Genomic DNA, 18460 nt, shown 5'->3' on the forward strand with positions numbered 1-18460 from the left:
CAGCGAAATCGTCTAAGAATGAATGACGACAAGTCTCTGCAAAGTTCTCTTTAGTATATACGCTGGTTAAGAAACTAGGGTTGTACATAAATTTATCGAAAAAGGACAGATCAGTCTTGACGCACACTGTAATTGTCCCGGCGGAACGAGGAAGTGTTAGCTTCATGCGGAGTGACATGTAATCTTCAATGCATTCCTCACAAGTACATCTATATTTTAATCTAAGTGCTTGGGTGTTTAGAGGAGAGCTGGGCAGATATTTGTATTTCAATAAAGACATGCAGGCGATAGCGTCAAATTGAAAACCGACGAACTCGTTAGAAATATTAAGTTGATCCGAGCCAGCGCTAATTCTTGCTCCGGATCAATGTTTTTTATCAACCATTTTGTAGCGTAAACTCCGAGTGCACATCCTGTTTGGTGTAGCACATTGTTGTGACGACTGTTGATCTCCTTCCATCCAGTACCATTCTTGCTGTCCAAGGGTTTGAAAAGGGCTAATAGCTCTGCATCGGGCAGCGTATTGATGGCATGCTCTAGTGGGAATATTTGCTTCAGTTTTGCCAGCTTCTTCTGTATGACTTCATTTCTAGGGCGAAATGATGTAGCCACGACGATCTCGTCGTCAAATATCTCCAGTTCCTCGTCAACTCTTGGTGGATCATAGTCAGCGTCGATCTTAAAAAAATGGGCATCGTGCTTTGGATCTGCTGAAAAGCCAAAACAACTTGAAGAGCCAATGCGGTGGAAACCAAGAGAGCGATAAAATGCGATAGCGGAGTCGAGCACTCAACGGTTCATGGTACGTTTCTCGCGGTTAGACTTGCCATAGGTTTCCTCAGCAAGGTCGTAAAGGAACAAACCAGGCTTCGAGATTATATGGAGTCTCCGAAAAGGTTCTGTCTGCGCCTATGATTTTTGAATCGGCGCCTTGGCCATAGCTCGACCAAGCCCCTTGGGAAGAAATCGCCTGTTGGTAATTCCAATTGCTTCAAATAAGACCAAGGGGCCAACGTCGATCTCAGATCCCCATGCACCAGTACCTTGTTGTACAACGTGCTCCTTAAGCTTGCGAAGGAGACAGCCGAATTTATCGAAAGTTCGCCGGCTATCTAACCCATCCCACGACTTGGTAAGTCCAAAATGTTCAAGAAATTGGATTTGATTGCTTGCTGATGAACGTAACAACCAACAGCCTGGCCACCAGATCACCGTAATCAAAGTCACTATATTCAGTAAGATCGCCATGGGATTTTTCATAAAACTCTTCAAAGGTCAACTCTGACACCAGTGAAAAAGTAAATGGTGAAGCAGAGTGCTCGGCTGTCAGATCTGTGAATGTAAATGTGAATGTGAATGTGTTGGAAGGGTACCTACTAGTTAGTACTAGTAAGAATCGATCCGCATGGCATGTTGTTGCTTGCACGTGCTTAGTATGATTCCTGCCTATTATGGATACTGACAGTGAAGCTTGAGGCAAAATAACCTCCCTCGCCTTCAACTTTGAACTTCCGGATTCTCAACTTTCTTTTTCATCCACAACAAAGGATCGTCACTTCATCTCAAATGGTGCAGTCTTATAAATCCATGTTCTGAGAGAGAAGCGAAAGTACAGACCCGTATCCATCATGGCGGACTCATCGATTGAAGTTCTTCGAAAGCGCAAGTCTGATTCTGGAGTCGATACTTCTACAGACTTACCGGCTACCATTACTGGTCTGTCAGTCACAACCACAGTGGCAAAGAGATCTAAGATGGTCATAGGTGTAAATACTTTGATATCTGACGAGTTGAGTAAGTTAAGTCATGAAGACTCGTAAAATTTTAAATACTAACTTTCTTGCAGTTGCCACAAATGAAAGCGAAGTCGATGTTGATCGCATTTATCACCAGCCTACTGTTTCTGACGTTGAAGATCCAAATGTTGGGGCGTCCGAGGAACTTTCGAAAGATGAGTTTGATGATGAACTCGGAGATGAATACTCGTACGAAGATGAAAATATTCATGGAGCTGGCGATTCCGGGAGTCGTGAGTATGGAGTCGAGGGGCGCGAAATTACTATCCAGCAGGATGGTACGGATAACGTAGCCAAGTTGAGACTCTTTTTGACGAAGGATGATGAGTTTGCAGATTGGCTTCACATGATTCATGTCAACTGCACCGTCGATGGCAAACGAATTGGCCATGCCTTCGGTCAATACATCTGCCGGGAAGAAATTAGAGAAGATTTCTGGAGCGAAATGGAAGCCCCAAGCAGAGAGTTGTCTCTAGTTGCATTCAAGCTCTTCGACCGTTATGGATACCTCAATGGTCACCTTAAAAATCATTGCGTGCAAAAGGGCACAGGTGTATGGGGAGACGAGTTAGATTTTGGCTCACTATTTATACTGGAGCATGTTGAGGTGACTGAAAGAAAATGGAGACGGAAGGGGTTAGGACGAGCCATGGTTGGTGACCTTGTCAAGAAGGCAGAAGTACTACACAAACCATCCCCTTTAAATACTCCAGAAGACAACATGTTCGAGGACATGTTCTGGTTTGGGCGCAACAAGGAAAGAGAGCGCCGTGCGAAAATACACATAATTTCGATGCCTGGTTATCTTCGCCATGACGTCGAACCACAATATGAGGGCAAATCTGAACCCGAGCAGCATGAGATCAACTCTCGAGCTATCGATTCTGCTATATCATTTCATCGTTCCCTTGGTTTTCGAAGAATTGGTGCTTCGAGCTATTTTGGTCTATCACCCGACCCTAATCATAAATCCCATTCACTCGCAATCCAGGATGATTTCGATCCACCAAAGCCACCATCAACACCTGCAGAGGAACCAGAGTTGGTGGTAATTACGATTCCTGGCGAAGAGGAAAGCTTTCGTACATCTGCTTACGGAAAAGAACTGGAAAAAAAGGGGCTGGAGAAATTGAGAAAGAAACTGACACCCTTGAACTTCGCGGCTGTTTCTCTTCCTGATGTTGAACTCTTAGAATTCTACAAGACATTCCAAATCGAAGATGAAAAGGAGTGGAAGCAGGTTGATCATCTCGACAATACTTTGCTACATATCGCGGCATGCCAATTCAAACTCCAAAGTGTACAGTGGCTAATGGATAATGTGAACGACAAGCAGTCCTTGACATCGGCTCGTAACATCGACGGATATACCCCTCTCGAAGCATTACAGTATAAACTCAACGTCATCAGAACACGACGCGAACATGGAATAATGACAATTGTAATTGCAGATAACTTTGCTGGCTTCACTTCCGACGCTACCCGCTGCCAATTTTTGCTGATGACCGGATCGATGCCTACAAAGCTATCAGATACTCAGCTCTTACTACAGCTTAAATGTGGATGCACATGTGGAGAATGCATCGGAGGCTTTTTATCACCGCGCATGAAGCTGGCACTTCTTTTTCAAGCTGAAACATATCATGACAGCCTGAATGATTCGATTCACATGAGTCTCGGAGAAGACGGCGTTGATTGGTTATGGTTGCAAGAAGACCTCGTCGAACACGTTCATCCGGATCTCCAGCGAAACTTCAAGACAAACAAATCACTCCGTCAAGGTTTCGCTAATATGTTCAATTACATTGCGATATGCTTGAAAGCTAACAAGCCACCAACGAGAAAGAATGTTCTGAGAGTATGGGAAGACACGAGCGAATGGCCACCAGTAACGTGCAATTATCTTCAATGGGGCGGTACCCTTGAGAACAAGATCGAAGCAGTACTAGAAAAGGTACTCGAAGGTGCACACGCCCAGAATGAGATTTTTGGCGATGGCGAGTTTATGAACTGCATGGAGGAAGAAGTTGAGCGATTGAAAATATGCAGGAATGACCACGAATACGGATTTGTGGCTAAATCCTGTGGCTTGCCAGAACGTAACACGAATCCATCGGGAAGATTGGAGAGTATGTTCCAGAGAATGCTTTCTGGTATGCAATGATTGTGCTAGAGAGTTTGTACATGTTGCTAGATGGTTTCGCACTGTACAGATGGACGGTTTATTGTGTGTGGCTAGGTGCTACTGTATGTGCTTTGAATGTTGCAATTTGTGTGTAATTGGCTAGCATCTATGAGAAAGAATTAAATCCCCTCATAGGAATCACATATTTAGATATTATCGCTCTTAAATGATCAGATTCTGCAAGAAAATCATGGGACGACTATCCCCACCCACCTTGAAGGTGTTGAATTCGAGTGGACGCAATGCTTAAGGGCTAATTCATCATCTTCAAACTAGAATGGCGAAAGCAATCTTTTGTATGTATAATTAATTGGGTCAATTATTAAGCTACTCACTATCTCATTCCGATTTCCATTCCGTGTACCGCATTCCTCATTCAAGAGGAAGGAAAAATTTGATAAAGAGTGGTGTGTTGAATACTTAGTATTCTTTCGCAACTCCCTTGACACAGATTCCCAAGCCATATTTGCAATCGCCACCCGATATCCCATATCTTCAATTCCATTCCAATTCCATAAACGCCGAGCTCCCCTAATAAAATTTCGAGAGTTAATGCCGCATTGGCAGATACAGTAAAAGCGCATGTGTGTGCCCCGCATCACTCCAGCAGTCAAAACAGAGAAAAAAAAGAGCAAAAGAGAGCCAACTCAGCCAAACGCCATCTGCCTCAAATAAAAATCACATCGTCTACTTGATCAGTCAATCTTCGCACTGGCCAAAGACTTGACTAGTGGGTTGGTAAGATTGTTTGCGAGACGTATGTTAGGAGTACGCTTCTGCTTGTTATGTTTTCGTAAACGTTTTCTAGCAACCATGACAGGGACTGATGATTTCGTAACCAGATAATTAGAGAAGGATCCCAAGATGACACTGCCCATCATTAGCTTTCGGTTTTCTTGAAGATTGTTGATAGAATTGGAAACGTACCCCTTCAAAGCACTCCTCCCACGGCTCCCCAATATAACTAGGGTTGGGTTGACGTAGTCGATCACTTCGGTGATCAAGTGCTTAGGATTTTTACAATGAAGGACTTCGATATTGACTTGTACTTGTAGCTTTGTCTTTCTTAGAAGATCCGATACTCTATCCGTGATATCTTCTACGGCTCGGAATCGATCCTGTTCGGCTTTGCTTCTCGAGTCTCTCCCCATTGGACTGGCCGCTCTACTGCCCGGATCTAATCTGAAGCTGTGATTTAGTTGACCCGGTCCTAGACTAGGTGTCAGTAAGGGGGTATTGGTACGAGATGCTCTAGCAGATCGTTGAGCCGAAGCAATAGCAGATATTTGCTGTTTGATCTGGGCATCATCACCACTGTTATCAGGAGTTATAATTCCAAGCTCTTCATCAACACAATAGATTGCAAGCATCGTATCGCCATCCCTCAATACTGTTCCAATAGTCCATTCCAAAGCATGTGCTGCCTCATCACTGAGATCTGTTGCGACAAGATACTTCCTGGTACGACGTTGATTCTCGCGGGCTTCTTGTTGAACCTTCTTGAAATCTCCACGGTGTATTGTACGGACGCAGCGTGATGTCGTTGGCGTAGATCTTATTGCAGTCATGGTCAGTGAAAGACTTTGAGCCTTCTTAACGTCGCCGCGATCTGCTTCAGTGTCTGAGTCATGTGGGCTAGGCTCACCAGAGCCGTCCGGATCGAAGCTCGTATGCGGATGTACCACAGGCTTATTTGGTTTGGGTACAGGTCCCGTCAAGGTAATTTCTGGGTCAAGAAGTGATTTGACTTTGTACTTCTCATTCAAAGCTTCCTTGGCTACGACATCTTGTCCTATGGAAAATGTGAGTATTTGACACTATGCTGAGGGTAAGATATACGTACGCTCTGCTTCAGCAGCAGCCATTTGACTTAAAGGTGTTCTTGGACCTTTTGCTTGCCCCATTTCCAAAGTTTTGTTTTCTCGCTCGGAATCGTCTCCATCTACACTTCTCGCCTTCTTTCTGCGCCCTCTTGGACCTTCATCGTCTGATTCATCCGTACTGTCAACGACGCTTTCCTCGCCTTCCATTGGCACATAGTCTTTCTTCAATCGAGGTCCGTTGATATCGAAATATTCGTTATCTGGCCGATTTTGCTTGCTCTTTTGACTTAACATGGATAATTCTCCGTTCGATCGCGCAAGATTGGCATCCGACAATCGTTGATAAGCACTATTGACATCTATAACTTTCCCGTTATCCAAAACTGCATATTTTGAAGGATCTGTGGGAGCTGGGGAACTAGAACGTGGGGAAAACCGATTGTGAGGCGACTTTGATTTCGCCGCAATGCCACTAGCACTTCCAATTGAATTGTGTCTTTCCCTATCCCGCCCACCTCCAAAGCCGCTAAGGTCTACGCCTGATCTTACTACCTCTGCCATTGAATTCGTAATCCTCTTTCCTGCTTGCGTATTGCGTTTTGGAACCGAAGGACCACCCGGGTTACTTGGGAGATAGCCAGAGAATTGGTATTCGTTAGGGTCGACCCTGGTGATTGCTCTAGGTCCGAATTCGATGGTAGACTTTGCTGCTGCATCTGATGAACTCCTTGATTGTCTACCATTTTTGGCATACGTCTTGTGATTTATCGTTGTTGGGGAATTCTGCGCGCTTCTAGAACTAGATGCTATGGGCGCAGTAGAAGAAACATCAAGCATGCTTCGTATAGCAGGTGTCACTGTCAACGGTGTATTAACATCAAGCATACTTCGAACTGGGGCAGTGATTCTCCTACTTGTGCCACCAATAGATGAATGTCGAGGTTTTGCTGGAGCGCTATCAATATCTAACATACTACGGACAGGAGACCTGGGCATATTCGCAAATGGCGATAAACTTCTTCCGCCCCCAGCTCTGTGCCCCGAACCGGTGGAGCTCACCGAGCCTCTTGGTCGAGCATTGGTCGAATGCAATAATGCGAGCACCTCCTGCCTCTCCTGCTCTGCCGCCGATTCCTGTGACATGTTTTTATTCGCCATTTGTAATACTCCGAATGCGTTTGATCGAATTTGCAATTCTGCAGATGCTCAAGAGATGGCAGATAACAGAACTGGTTGTCTTATTGTTATTCTTCGAGGGTTCCGACGGCGATGTAATGAAGCTCACTAAGGACTCGGTGGGAATTGCACGATTCGAATAAGGCAAGAGCAATGGATGCTCATAGATTTAAGGCTAGCCGTTTAGAAACTTTCTTGATGACCAAGGAAGGTTTTGATACTGCATTGTGGTTGTTGGAATGATCTTTGGGTTCGCACTCAGGACATTGCTTTAGCCCTGGTCGTTGGTACGTGTGATATGGAGGATAGTATAGAAATGTTCTGCAGTGATGGGAAGATTGTTAGAAAGTGACGAATGCATCAACTGATCTGTTGAAAAGTCGTGTTTCTTGCGCGAAGATAATCTTGCCGATTGAAAGATGTTGTGGACCATGTATTGGATTGGATTGGATTGGATTGGATTGGATGTAGGGGTTGAAGATGGGCTGAGGGTGGAAAATCGATGTTGTGTTATTTTTATTATTCCTAGTACATGGGAAGATGTGGTACGGGATGGGATGGTATTTGGGAATGGGGGGATGTGAATGGCTGTATGGGAATTATGAATTGTTGGAGCCTTTTCGTATTAAAAGTTCTAGATGTTCAATAAAAGAGGGACGGAAGCTAGTGTAGAAATACGAATAACGGTACGGAGGAGGTAGGTACGGAATATGTATGTACTGTACCTAAACTAACAAAGAATTGACACGTGCACCCGCCTATCAAGTGAGTGAGGAATGCTTGTTCTGCTTCTTCTTCTTCTTTTCTTTTCTTTTCTTTTCTTTTCTTCTCTTCTCTTCTCTCCTCTGCCTGTTTGGAGTGAAGGGGGCGAAGTCGGGAGTGAATGAAGAAATCGATGTGTGGATGTTCCAGATGTTGGAGGATCTTCCCAACCCCGAGGCTGCAATTGGAGAAAAGGGGGCGAGTGCGAGTGGAAGTGGCTTTTATGTCCAAGGGAGATCGAGATCAGGATCAAGACCAAGATTCAAGTCAAAGATCCGAGAATGAATCAAAATAAGAAAATCTGAAATATCGGATTGGTGACAACAATAACAGAACACCATATTAATATGTAAATTTCGCACTGGAAGCTATACCCTATCGTTCTCTAGCTGCAGACCAGTAAAGGCGGGGGAGGATGATCTTACAAAGCGGCCCAAACCGAGCCGGGCGGGAATCAAAAATGGATGGTAGGGTGGTAGGGAGGTAGGGAGGGAGGTGTACGTATGCAGAGGAGAGTGTATGGCAAGAGGGAGAATGCTCGAGTAAGATCAACAGGTAATTCGTCTACTTATCATTCATTCTCTCTCTCTTCGTCTTTGCATCTCTCTCATTCTCTCGCTCTCCATTTCCATTTCCATTTCCATCAACCCAGATATGACCATGTGCAATGATGTGATAGATGATACCACCACATCATACCGACCCAGCATGTATAACGCAACACCCAACTCCCTTCCCTTTCCTTCCCTTCCCTTCTCATGCCCTCCACGACAACGCCAAGCCCCCTTTTGCCCTTCCACATCCGACAGATGTCCATCAAAAGTTACACCCCGTCCCGGCTCCCATCTCTTCATTGCTCGGCTTTCTATCCTCGTGCTGTCTCCAGCAGATGCGTGTGTTAGTCACACTCCCCTCGATGCTTCACAAGCCCCAATCCCCGCCAGAAACCTCATACAAAGGGGAGCGCCACAACCAAGGCGCAGTACCTTGGCACGAGCAATGAACCTCCTCTTGGCTCCACTCAATGCTTTTGCTCCCCCCTCAAGCTTTTCTGTAACCTCTGCTCAAGACTTGTCAAGCACGACAAGAAAGTCTTATCTCTCGCTTTGCTTACCTACCTAGTACCAATCCCTAGCCCTCTTTTCCCGAATCCATCATCATGCCAACCCCGCCTCACCTCATCCTCATCCTCACTCCACTCCACCCAACTCCCATCCCCAGACCATTTATCCTCACCCCTCCACGATACAACATCAGCGACTGCATGCACCACCGCAACCAACCCTTGGCATCGCATACCGGCACATCTTTCATCCTGTCATTCACCTCCCTCTATCTCCTCCCCATCCCTCCAGGCCCTCCAGCTGAAAACACACCACTCTCCCCTCGCTCGGCCCACGTACCAAGCCTGCCAGCACGTCGAACTATTTGCGACTATCTACACGGTCGCTACTTCTAGACTCCCAAACTCCCAATTTCCCAATCCAGTTCCTCATCGCACTCCCCCAAAGCATGACTCAATTCTTGACAAATCGAATCATCCACCAAACCAAAGTCCCCAGCAAACATCGTGCAAACAATTCTCACTAAAGCACATGTATACCTGTATGTCTATGTCTCACCCCTGCACAACCTGTATACCACCCTCCGACGCAAGTAAGTACCCCTCCATCTTCCCCAAACAGGAAAATCCCCCCCCCCAAAGGCCCCCCGAGATACAGATACCTCGGGTATCTTTCGGATCGTCTACCTAGATATGAACATCGAAAATCTCTCGGAGATGGTCAATTTACTTGTGCAGATCGTCGAACGATCTTGGGTAGGTAGTACAGCTTCTTTATCTCGATCAGGAGTCTTGTTGGTATGGATATACTGCATCGGAAAGTAGGATCCATTTAGTGGCATCATTCAGCAGCATCAGAACGTCATGTTTGTATCAAGTTCATTAACACCCAGCAGCATATCTGATAGCAGAATTTACATAAAAGTCTTACCAATTGCCTAATATACTGTCTATCAAAACACGCTCTAGAACTGCCTCCAACTGAATGATAGTCCAATAAGGCGTCTTGAACCGCAAAGCAATGATAACATAGTCCAAACCCAGATACCTTTAATGACAATCCAACGTTGACCCATTATCCACATATGCCAGTGCCACACTTCATGTCTAAACCACCTAACTACTTTCCTATTTCATATCTAGTTCAGCCCTGCTACTACCGGCCGCAACAACCTTATCTCCACCTTTCTTTCCATCTCCTTTGCTCTTCGATTCTCACCACACCACACCACACCACACCACACCATGCCATGCCATGCCAACAAGCTACCTACTTCCCGAAAAATCCGTTTGTCAATACCCACCGCACCTCTCCCAACCAGTCAGCATTACACCACTGCCACTACCCGCCCTACCAGTAAACATCCCAACGACTTGCACGTGCATTCCCCCATCCCAGCCCTTCAAACCATACCATGCCACAGCATATCATATCAAATCATATCATATCATAACATCCCATGATCTCATCCCCAAACTCGGACCGCTATTCCAGCGCTCCGGCTCCTAGCCAAAATACATACCCAGGAATTCACCTCCCATCCTCCAATCCCACGCCATGTGAAGCAACCAATTTCCCACTCCCGCAAAAAGCAAAGATGCCATATACGCCACATCACAACGTCCTCATATCCTCACCGCCAAGTCTCAGGATCTAATGCATGATAAGCGCATAACCCCTAGCCATAAATATGTAGATATGGAGTGTGGCTGCAAAAAGGCATGGTATTGATTAGTATAGGTAATGCTCACCGCTCAGTTCAAAGCGAATTAGCCAATAGTAAGTTGGCGAATTCAATAGAACCCAAGCTTTAAAAGAAAAGAAAAGAAAAGAAGAAAACGATATTAGATCGCAAGACTTGCAGAATGAAATCATTTTATCGACTTGTTATGAAGTGAGAAGAAGATGTGAGGGTTAAAAATGACCAGGTTGGGGAAAGAGGTAAGTCGATACGACAAAAGCCGCAAATGTATGGATAGATTTTGATATCATATGCATCAGCAAGTATCATGTAGCCATGTACCATTTTTTCGATGTCATAATACAATAATTTTACAACCCCACCGCACCAAATGTACCCATTCCCACATCCGTATCCTGTGCCGTGCCCAATCTGATAACCTATTACCTTTTCCTTCTGGAATAAAAGGTCAAATTTGCTCTCGCGCTCGTACCAGTCTTATGTACCAAGTTCCTCTTTTCCCAAACTGAACTCTTGCCCTCTACCACACTGATAATCTCCTCAGCAAACCTTTGTGCGAACATTCCACGCCCACTACTCCTCGATTGTTTCTTGCTGGCCGAATCTAATATCCATTTGATTGCTTGTCTTCTCCTCTGCCTCACGCCCAAGGGCACGGGAATTTGAAGAGAAGCTCCACCACCTGCGGCACCTTTCTGAGAACGGATACGTAGGAGAGGAGCTATGGAGTCGATAGCGGTAGTAAGATAGAGAACGGGATTTAGAGGGAGGTGGGATGGTGGGGGTGTGCCCGGGAGGAGGGGTTTGGCGGGGTTGGGTGTTGGCGGGGAGGCGGTTCGGAGATGGTTCAGTATGAATGACATGTTCTGCATTGAAGACATTGTAAATTAGCAAATTGTTTTGTGACATCAAAACATAAATCCCATGCGCAGCGAGTAACGCAAAAGGAAAGAACTAACGAGCCTACCCTCTGGGCAACGCTCTTCTTGCCATGCTGCATCATCATGTTCGTAACCTGCGAAACGACGGGATCATATCTATATTTGAGGTTGTTGTTCGAAGGAATCGGTAGCTCTGGGAGTCCAAACTTGTGACCATCGATTGTAAGATCAGAGGCATTCGCGCCGTTTTCCAAATGACCGAGACGGCCAAGAGCCATGAGATTGGCAAAGGAGATTTCCTGGGAGAGGGCAGACGCGGATTGCGTATCTTTGATATCTTCTTTGATCACTTCTGGAGCCTTGTCCTTTCCTTCTTGGTCTCTCTTAAGAATCTGTGCATGTGGTTAGTAGCTGACATATTTTGGTATCACAATGCTTCTTCATTTTTCAAATATGATTGGTGAAATTGAACCCTCAGGAAATAATGCACATACATCTTGAACATTTGTACTCTTTCCCATGTCAGGAGGAGTCTCTCCAGTAATTTCAGCCATGTCTCTTGCCTCTTCACTGACGTGGCCGGCTACATCTTCATCAGATCCATTTCTTGGAGGTTGCTTCCCCTCTGCGAAACCTCGACGAATTGCCGGGGCGATTTTGAAGAAAGCAGGATTTCGAGGTGCGACAATTGTTCGTGGTCGAACGGTCAGTGACCTGCTTGCGCTGTGAAAGTTCAATCGTGGAGGCATTGTTGTGGATGTTGTGAAATCCAGATATTTATTACTCCGCACTTGATATCAACTTCGAATTGATGCACTAACCAAAATTTCGTGTGGCTGCCTAATAAGGCATCAAATCCATCTTGGGCAATGACGATCTTTCTTGGGCTGAACCACAGAACCATAACGCTGGGTCTGAATATTCTTGTCAAACAACATGGATCAAGGCTAGAACAATATTTTAACTCATTTATGGAGTTTGATGTGTGTTACGGTGACATTGAGTTCCTTTGATGGCGTCGACCTCTGCTTTTTGCACGTTTGATAGTAAGAAGTTCACTTAAATAACCACCACACAGGTCATAAATTGATGTGTAAGTGAGTATCTAATCCATTCCATGTCTTAATAATTCAGAGAGAACCTCCACTTTTATTGCTAGTACCAAGTTCTGGAACCATTCCATGATTCGAAGAGATAAAAGATATTCCATATCCAAAAAACAAGCTTTTCCACACCACCTCCCAAGAAGAAAAACATATCAGGAAAACTGTTGGGAATAACATGTACGCATTCAAACTCCAGCGCCCTTGCTGTCCTGTAAAAATCCACGGCGAAAACCATCCGACGCCTGAAGTATTATTGGCATTCTCTCATCCTTGCCGAAGCTGCAGCAAACGGCAAATTATCCTATTATCATCTCTTATCCTACAGGCTAAATCGAATCGTCGGCCGCAGTATCGGTAGTTCTAGGTTATGTTGAAATTACCACCCAGTTCGAATTTGAGTGGGTGAGGTTGGGCTCGATCCAGTCAAACGATTGAGTGCCACTTCTGCTGCGTCCTCTTTCGCATTGTTGACGTACTGCCCATCATACCAGAATCGTGCAGAAATGTTCTGGCCCTGTACAGTTACCGTGCTAGACCATGCTGTTCGTCCGCCTGTAACAAGTGTTAGAGTCGGTTATCTGGAGACTCGGTCTTGAGTTGGAGGTGGAATAACATTACCTCTTCTATCTGACACGATCTGAAATACTGGAGGACGAATTTGTGCCTCGCGACATCTCTCTTCAGGGAATCAGTCAATTTGATGTTCAGTATTCTCAGCACGAATTGCTTCATTACCTTCGAGCTTCTCTTGCCATGTAGCTGAGCCAGAACTGTATGATGAATAAGACATCTTAGATGGTGATTTCGTACTAGAAGATCTGAAAGTGTTCAAGCTCTTGAGCTAGATCTGAGATTGAGTGCTAGTGATGTGGAGGAGAAACAGTGGGGAGCGGGTTCGGGAATGGCGTTATACTCCGCAGGAATTGAAGCTGGTCTTATAGATGATCCGCATGTACTCTTCACGAAGGAGGAGGAGTGTTGGAAATGATGTGAAACTGTGAGGTGGCAGTCAAATAAAGTTGGATTGCTCTGCATCTGCATACCCATGTGCAACACGGCAGCTTGACTCTGGAATTTGTCTCGGCGTGATGAAATATATTTCAAAGAAGTAACGTCGATCGCCCGTAGCTTAGAGCCGTGTGTGTTGTCTCCATCGGTGGTTAGGACAGCTCATGTGCGACCTCCTACTGACGACTTCGGTAAAGTGTAGAAAAAGCAATTTGAGGCTTGAGACAGTAGCAGTGAGTGGAGATGCTCCAGCCAACGCTGGAGACACCTGCAGTAATTCGCAGTCTCGGATCGTCATGCGGCATTGGGAGACTGAAATGAAAGCTGGCATATATGTGTATGTATGTATGTGTGGTGTGTATGGAAGTATGTGGGGTGGAAGGCAAAAGGTGCATATAGAGGGGCGGACCATATGCAAGAAGGTGACGATAGAAAAAAAAAGCTCTCCATAAAAGAAGCCCAATAAGAGTGCAAAATGCCGAACCTTGCAATAAAAAAAATGAGCTGCAGGAAGAAACACCCGAGATATAGAAAGTATTACTACCTCTGTTATTAGCTGATTCCAGGCCAATGGATTAAGTACTGAGACTTGATATCTCTCACCAGATTTGATTTACTTTTTTCTCGAAAAGGAAGAATGATAAGTTTGTAGGACCTGGGACTTTCTATCCCAGTACCTATAATCTTTGCAAATCTAGATATGCCATAATAGACAAAGCCATATATCATCCGGGAGTCGTACGATATGATTGGTCAATTCGGAGCATTGAAAAAGATGTAATGGTGTGCCAGACTTCCATCTTCAATTTCCTTCTCTTTCCCACTACTGTAGATTCCCGGAGAGATGAGATCGAGGTGTCTGCAGGAACGGGTGCTTACATACATATTTATACATATTGATCAATGATCTTCAGGGTAGGTTGGGGTAAAAGTGCATACCCCGGTGATAGCAACGGATAAGTACATCTGTACATAGAATCAAGCACTCAGCCCTGCGGCTTCTTCAACGGTGAGTCCACCGCTTCTCACTTCACCGCCCTGATGTGCCAACCAGATTCCAGAAGCCTGGATTAGACGTTTATGAAGATGAGCAAAGGGTGTGTCTAGCTTCACGAAACCTGGAGAACGGATAGATACTTGCATTTCGTCTAGAAAGACTTGGAAATAACAGTCGTACAGCAGGTATTTTCAATTGGGATTCCCAAGTGAACTGACTGTGTCGCCTCGACAAATGTTGAAGGAATGAACAGCTTACTTCGTAGAATAGAGGTAGCCCGCAAAAGTTACCTAGAGGATAACATGCGGCAGCCCGTCGGGTGTTCCGCTTACTTAACCGCCGTAGAATTTGTTGGATCGACGGAGCTCTCCCGTCCAACAAGGGAGTTGATAATGAGGGAGACCGTGAAGTACACAACCTAATAATGAAACATTCTGTTGATAGATAATATTGCGTGGCGGCGTGAGAGAAGGACAAGTATATTCAAGCCTTGTCCATCAACACCTGAGCAGCCCTATTTTCGACAGCGCATTGACTGGATCTAGAACCTGTTGCTGCCCAAGTGTTCGCAAATCTGAGGATAATTGAAGAGTTACTCATCAATATCATTCTATCGTCGAACGACAGGTACTAGGATGTAATTTATATTACTCGGCAGATTCTGGTGGGTTGACAATCAGGAACGGGTTTTCCGTACTCGTTTCAGCGATTTGTATCACCAATTCACCAATTTCATGTGACACGTGTGAAATTGGCAGTGCGACCTATTCGATGTCTAGAACCATGGCACGTGACTGTAGGATACACCACCAAATCATGCTCACAGCACCGTGAAGTGGCTCGGGTGGAAAGAATGTTATCCTCAGGTACGAAGGGACAACGATGAGACAGGGACAGGGAAACGTTGTGAAGATACAAAAACAGCAAAAGCAACAACAATCTACTCTGGACCGCGCAATGGCATGGGAGAACGCATTGAAGCAATAATCGGAAGAGATGGGGTCCAGCTGATTAATAATTACCGTAATCTGGAGAACTTCACGAACACCAAATTAGCAGGTGTGAACCGGTATAGCCTAGGCCTAGTTGCCGTGCCTCGGTCCAAAGAATGTGGGGAAAGGAGCTCGTTCCCTACGATACCAACCATTTACTATTTTAATGTCTTCCATACATATTTTGTTCTTAGACTTCGAATCATAATTGCTCTTTTGAATCATATTATTAGACATAAAGAAAGATATTAGAATAGATCGTTCATTTACTTTGACACACTTGATAGAACAGCCAAACCTACATCTCACCACATCGTTCGTTAGCAATCCTCGACATCATGCCTTTCAGAACGAAACTCACCCAGGCCTTGGGTATCGAATGTAAGTTACACCCTCATGTACTCTTCCGACCGACGTATCATTGATTTGGGATTATGTAGTACCTATTGTCCAAGGTGGTATGCAATGGGTGGGATATGCGGAGTTAGCAAGCGCCGTGAGCAATGCCGGAGGGTTGGGTATCCTCACAGCTTTAACGCAGCCCACTCCAGAAGATCTCCGCAAAGAGATCCGAAGATGTAGGGAAATGACGAAGAAGCCATTTGGTGTAAACATCACACTGTTACCTTCGATTAATCCCCCGGAGTAAGTTTCCGCAGATCTCAATCTCATCTCATGTTGATTCGCCGTTTGCTCCGTGCCTGTGTATCGCGAGTACAACATGGCCGTCAAGCCGCAAAACTTGCAAACCCAAGCTGACCCGCGATTTCTTCCAGTTACGGTGCATACGCACAAGTCACTATTGATGAGGGAATTAAAGTTGTCGAGACAGCAGGAAACAGCCCAGGCCCTATCATAAAGATGTTGAAGGCTGCTGGAATAATCGTTTTACATAAATGTACGACCATCAGACATGCAGAGAGTGCAGCGAAGCTTGGGGTTGATTTTCTAAGCATCGATGGTTTCGAATGTGCTGGGCATGTTGGTGAAACTGATATCACCAACTTCATCCTCCTTAGCAGAGCTAGACAATCGCTAAAAGTTCCTTTCATCGCGTCTGGTGGATTTGCTGATGGCGAAGGTCTTGCGGCTGCGCTTTCCTTAGGTGCTGAAGGAATCAACATGGGAACACGATTCATGTGTACCGTTGAAGCACCAATACACGAAAATATCAAGAAGGAGATTGTCAAGGCTTCTGAAGTTGATACTCAGCTTGTTCTTCGAAGATGGAAGAACACCTCTCGCTTGTATAAAAACAAGGTTACTGCACAGGCAGTAAAGATTGAGCAAGAGAGTAAGACTGGAGAGTTTGCGGAAGTTGCTCCTTATGTAAGCGGCAAGAGAGGTAGAGAAGTCTTCACTACTGGAGACCCCGACTACGGAGTACGTATCAATAGCTTAACACTCACAACTCATGAGCTAATTATTTTTTAGGTTTGGACTGCTGGCCAAGTAATTGGTCTCATTCACGACATTCCCACGTGTGAGGTACTTTGCAAGAGAATCGAGAAGGAGGCTGTGGAGACATTGAACAAAGCTTCAGCTCTTTTCCAACCAACAAGCAAGCTCTGATTGTATAGTATCTCCATGTATGTATTTTAGCATTACCATAATGATTGTATTGATACCCTTTACATCTGGTTTCCCTACAATATGCCCTGAAACTTCAACTTCTGTGAAATCGATCCACGTATCATAACACCAACATCACTGGAAAAACTTGTCTGCGTTGGTTTGTTCTCCTTGTCATCATTCATATAAGAATTGAGTTTAGTCCCTCTATCAGTCAGAAGAGTACCACGATCAAAACCAGCAAGGTTAAAAAGAACCTCCACCCAGAGGCATCTATCTGCTGAGAAGACAAAGACCGAGAAGGCTGACTACTGAAGAGGATGTGGTTCCAAGAACTTGTTCATTAGCAACTTCAACTGGCACATTGATGATGAGTGCTCTACTGTGACCTCGAAGAGTTCGGTGACATTAAAGGTGCCGTCTCTTGAGACGCAACGCAAAATCAAGAGAGCGATTACAAGACCTGCGCAAGGTAGCTTGAGTATTCTCACCATCCAATCTAAAACTTGCCACTAATGCTACCCAAGAATGAATAAACAAGCATTTTTTCGGCATCAACGCCAGAAGCCTTTTCTTTTTCCAAATCACTCAATCGTTGTTTAGTGCCACTCCTGGATCGACATTTGATCTAGCAGGACGACTCATAGTCTGTCGGGGCTTCGACAACATGCGATGGCATTTTTTTTTCTTCTTCTGGAACTTCAAATCAAAACGGACACATCAAGTTGCCCGAAAGGTATATTCATTAGATGCCCCTTGGTTCTGCAATACCTTTAAGACTATTACTCAATAGGCCCGCAACACTTATCAGTCGGTAACCGGAAGTCATTGTGGTTATGATGTTTGATTCACAACCGTTCAGCTGAGAATGTCCAAGTATGAACAAATCTCATCTGAGATCTTATACACTCGAGCGAGAAGATAACGTGTCTCGTTTCTATAGGATTTTGGATGGAAGAAAATATGCAAATATACTTCATGGGCGAACTTCGCGGCTTTTATACTGACAAGTTGATGGGGAAATTTTTGATACGAGGATTTGCAGTGATGTAATGGGAACCCTTGGGTACAGTCTCTGTGTATGTTCTCGGTGTTCTATTTGAAGTTCCAATGGTATCATATTTCTTAATGATATTCCATGTAAGCGGCAAACCATCGATCTGGAATTCGATCACTGCACTGGTGGGGCGATTTGAAATTTGAAAGGTTTGGGCGAAAATGGGCTGTGTGTATTAGGTATTTATATTCTTTTATTTTTGGGGACTCTAGAGTAATGGAGATATAGGGAGTCTCACAAGCTGGTGTGCGCAGCCGATACAAGGAGATTTTCGGGGGGTTTAAAGTTGCCTCTAGGAACTCGTTCTACTTGCAGACTGTGCTGTGTGTTAAAACTCCC

At 44.9% G+C, this 18460-nt stretch overlaps 5 protein-coding genes across 5 annotated transcripts; 2 read left to right on the top strand and 3 right to left on the bottom strand.

Annotated features, from left to right (window-relative positions):
* The first annotated feature begins 1437 nt into the window (after nt 1–1437).
* BCIN_03g04820 (hypothetical protein) lies at nt 1438–4223 on the top strand. Its single transcript, XM_024691974.1, has 2 exons — nt 1438–1794; nt 1847–4223. Exons 1-2 carry the CDS (start codon nt 1629–1631, stop codon nt 3958–3960), a joined length of 2280 nt encoding a protein of 759 aa, XP_024547747.1. The 5' UTR covers nt 1438–1628; the 3' UTR covers nt 3961–4223.
* Nucleotides 4224–4259: 36 nt separating this feature from the next.
* On the bottom strand, nt 4260–7034 carry BCIN_03g04830 (hypothetical protein). The gene is made up of 4 exons (XM_024691975.1): nt 6719–7034; nt 5825–6661; nt 4909–5773; nt 4260–4851 (listed from the first exon to the last, which is right to left on the bottom strand). The coding sequence occupies exons 1-4, from the start codon at nt 6960–6962 to the stop codon at nt 4677–4679; spliced, it is 2121 nt and encodes a 706-aa protein (XP_024547748.1). The 5' UTR covers nt 6963–7034; the 3' UTR covers nt 4260–4676.
* A 3583-nt stretch (nt 7035–10617) lies between these two features.
* On the bottom strand, nt 10618–12176 carry Bcrsm7. Its single transcript, XM_001545108.2, has 3 exons — nt 11884–12176; nt 11476–11781; nt 10618–11374 (listed from the first exon to the last, which is right to left on the bottom strand). The coding sequence occupies exons 1-3, from the start codon at nt 12136–12138 to the stop codon at nt 10931–10933; spliced, it is 1005 nt and encodes a 334-aa protein (XP_001545158.2). The 5' UTR covers nt 12139–12176; the 3' UTR covers nt 10618–10930.
* A 161-nt stretch (nt 12177–12337) lies between these two features.
* BCIN_03g04850 (hypothetical protein) lies at nt 12338–13355 on the bottom strand. The gene is made up of 3 exons (XM_024691976.1): nt 13231–13355; nt 13114–13173; nt 12338–13047 (listed from the first exon to the last, which is right to left on the bottom strand). The coding sequence occupies exons 1-3, from the start codon at nt 13283–13285 to the stop codon at nt 12872–12874; spliced, it is 291 nt and encodes a 96-aa protein (XP_024547749.1). The 5' UTR covers nt 13286–13355; the 3' UTR covers nt 12338–12871.
* Nucleotides 13356–15660: 2305 nt separating this feature from the next.
* BCIN_03g04860 (hypothetical protein) lies at nt 15661–17161 on the top strand. The gene is made up of 4 exons (XM_024691977.1): nt 15661–15873; nt 15933–16137; nt 16269–16875; nt 16927–17161. The coding sequence occupies exons 1-4, from the start codon at nt 15831–15833 to the stop codon at nt 17062–17064; spliced, it is 993 nt and encodes a 330-aa protein (XP_024547750.1). The 5' UTR covers nt 15661–15830; the 3' UTR covers nt 17065–17161.
* Nucleotides 17162–18460: the final 1299 nt, after the last annotated feature.

Source organism: Botrytis cinerea, chromosome 3 (assembly GCF_000143535.2).
Source record: "Botrytis cinerea B05.10 chromosome 3, complete sequence".
In the NCBI taxonomy this organism is placed as follows: Eukaryota; Fungi; Ascomycota; class Leotiomycetes; order Helotiales; family Sclerotiniaceae; genus Botrytis; species Botrytis cinerea.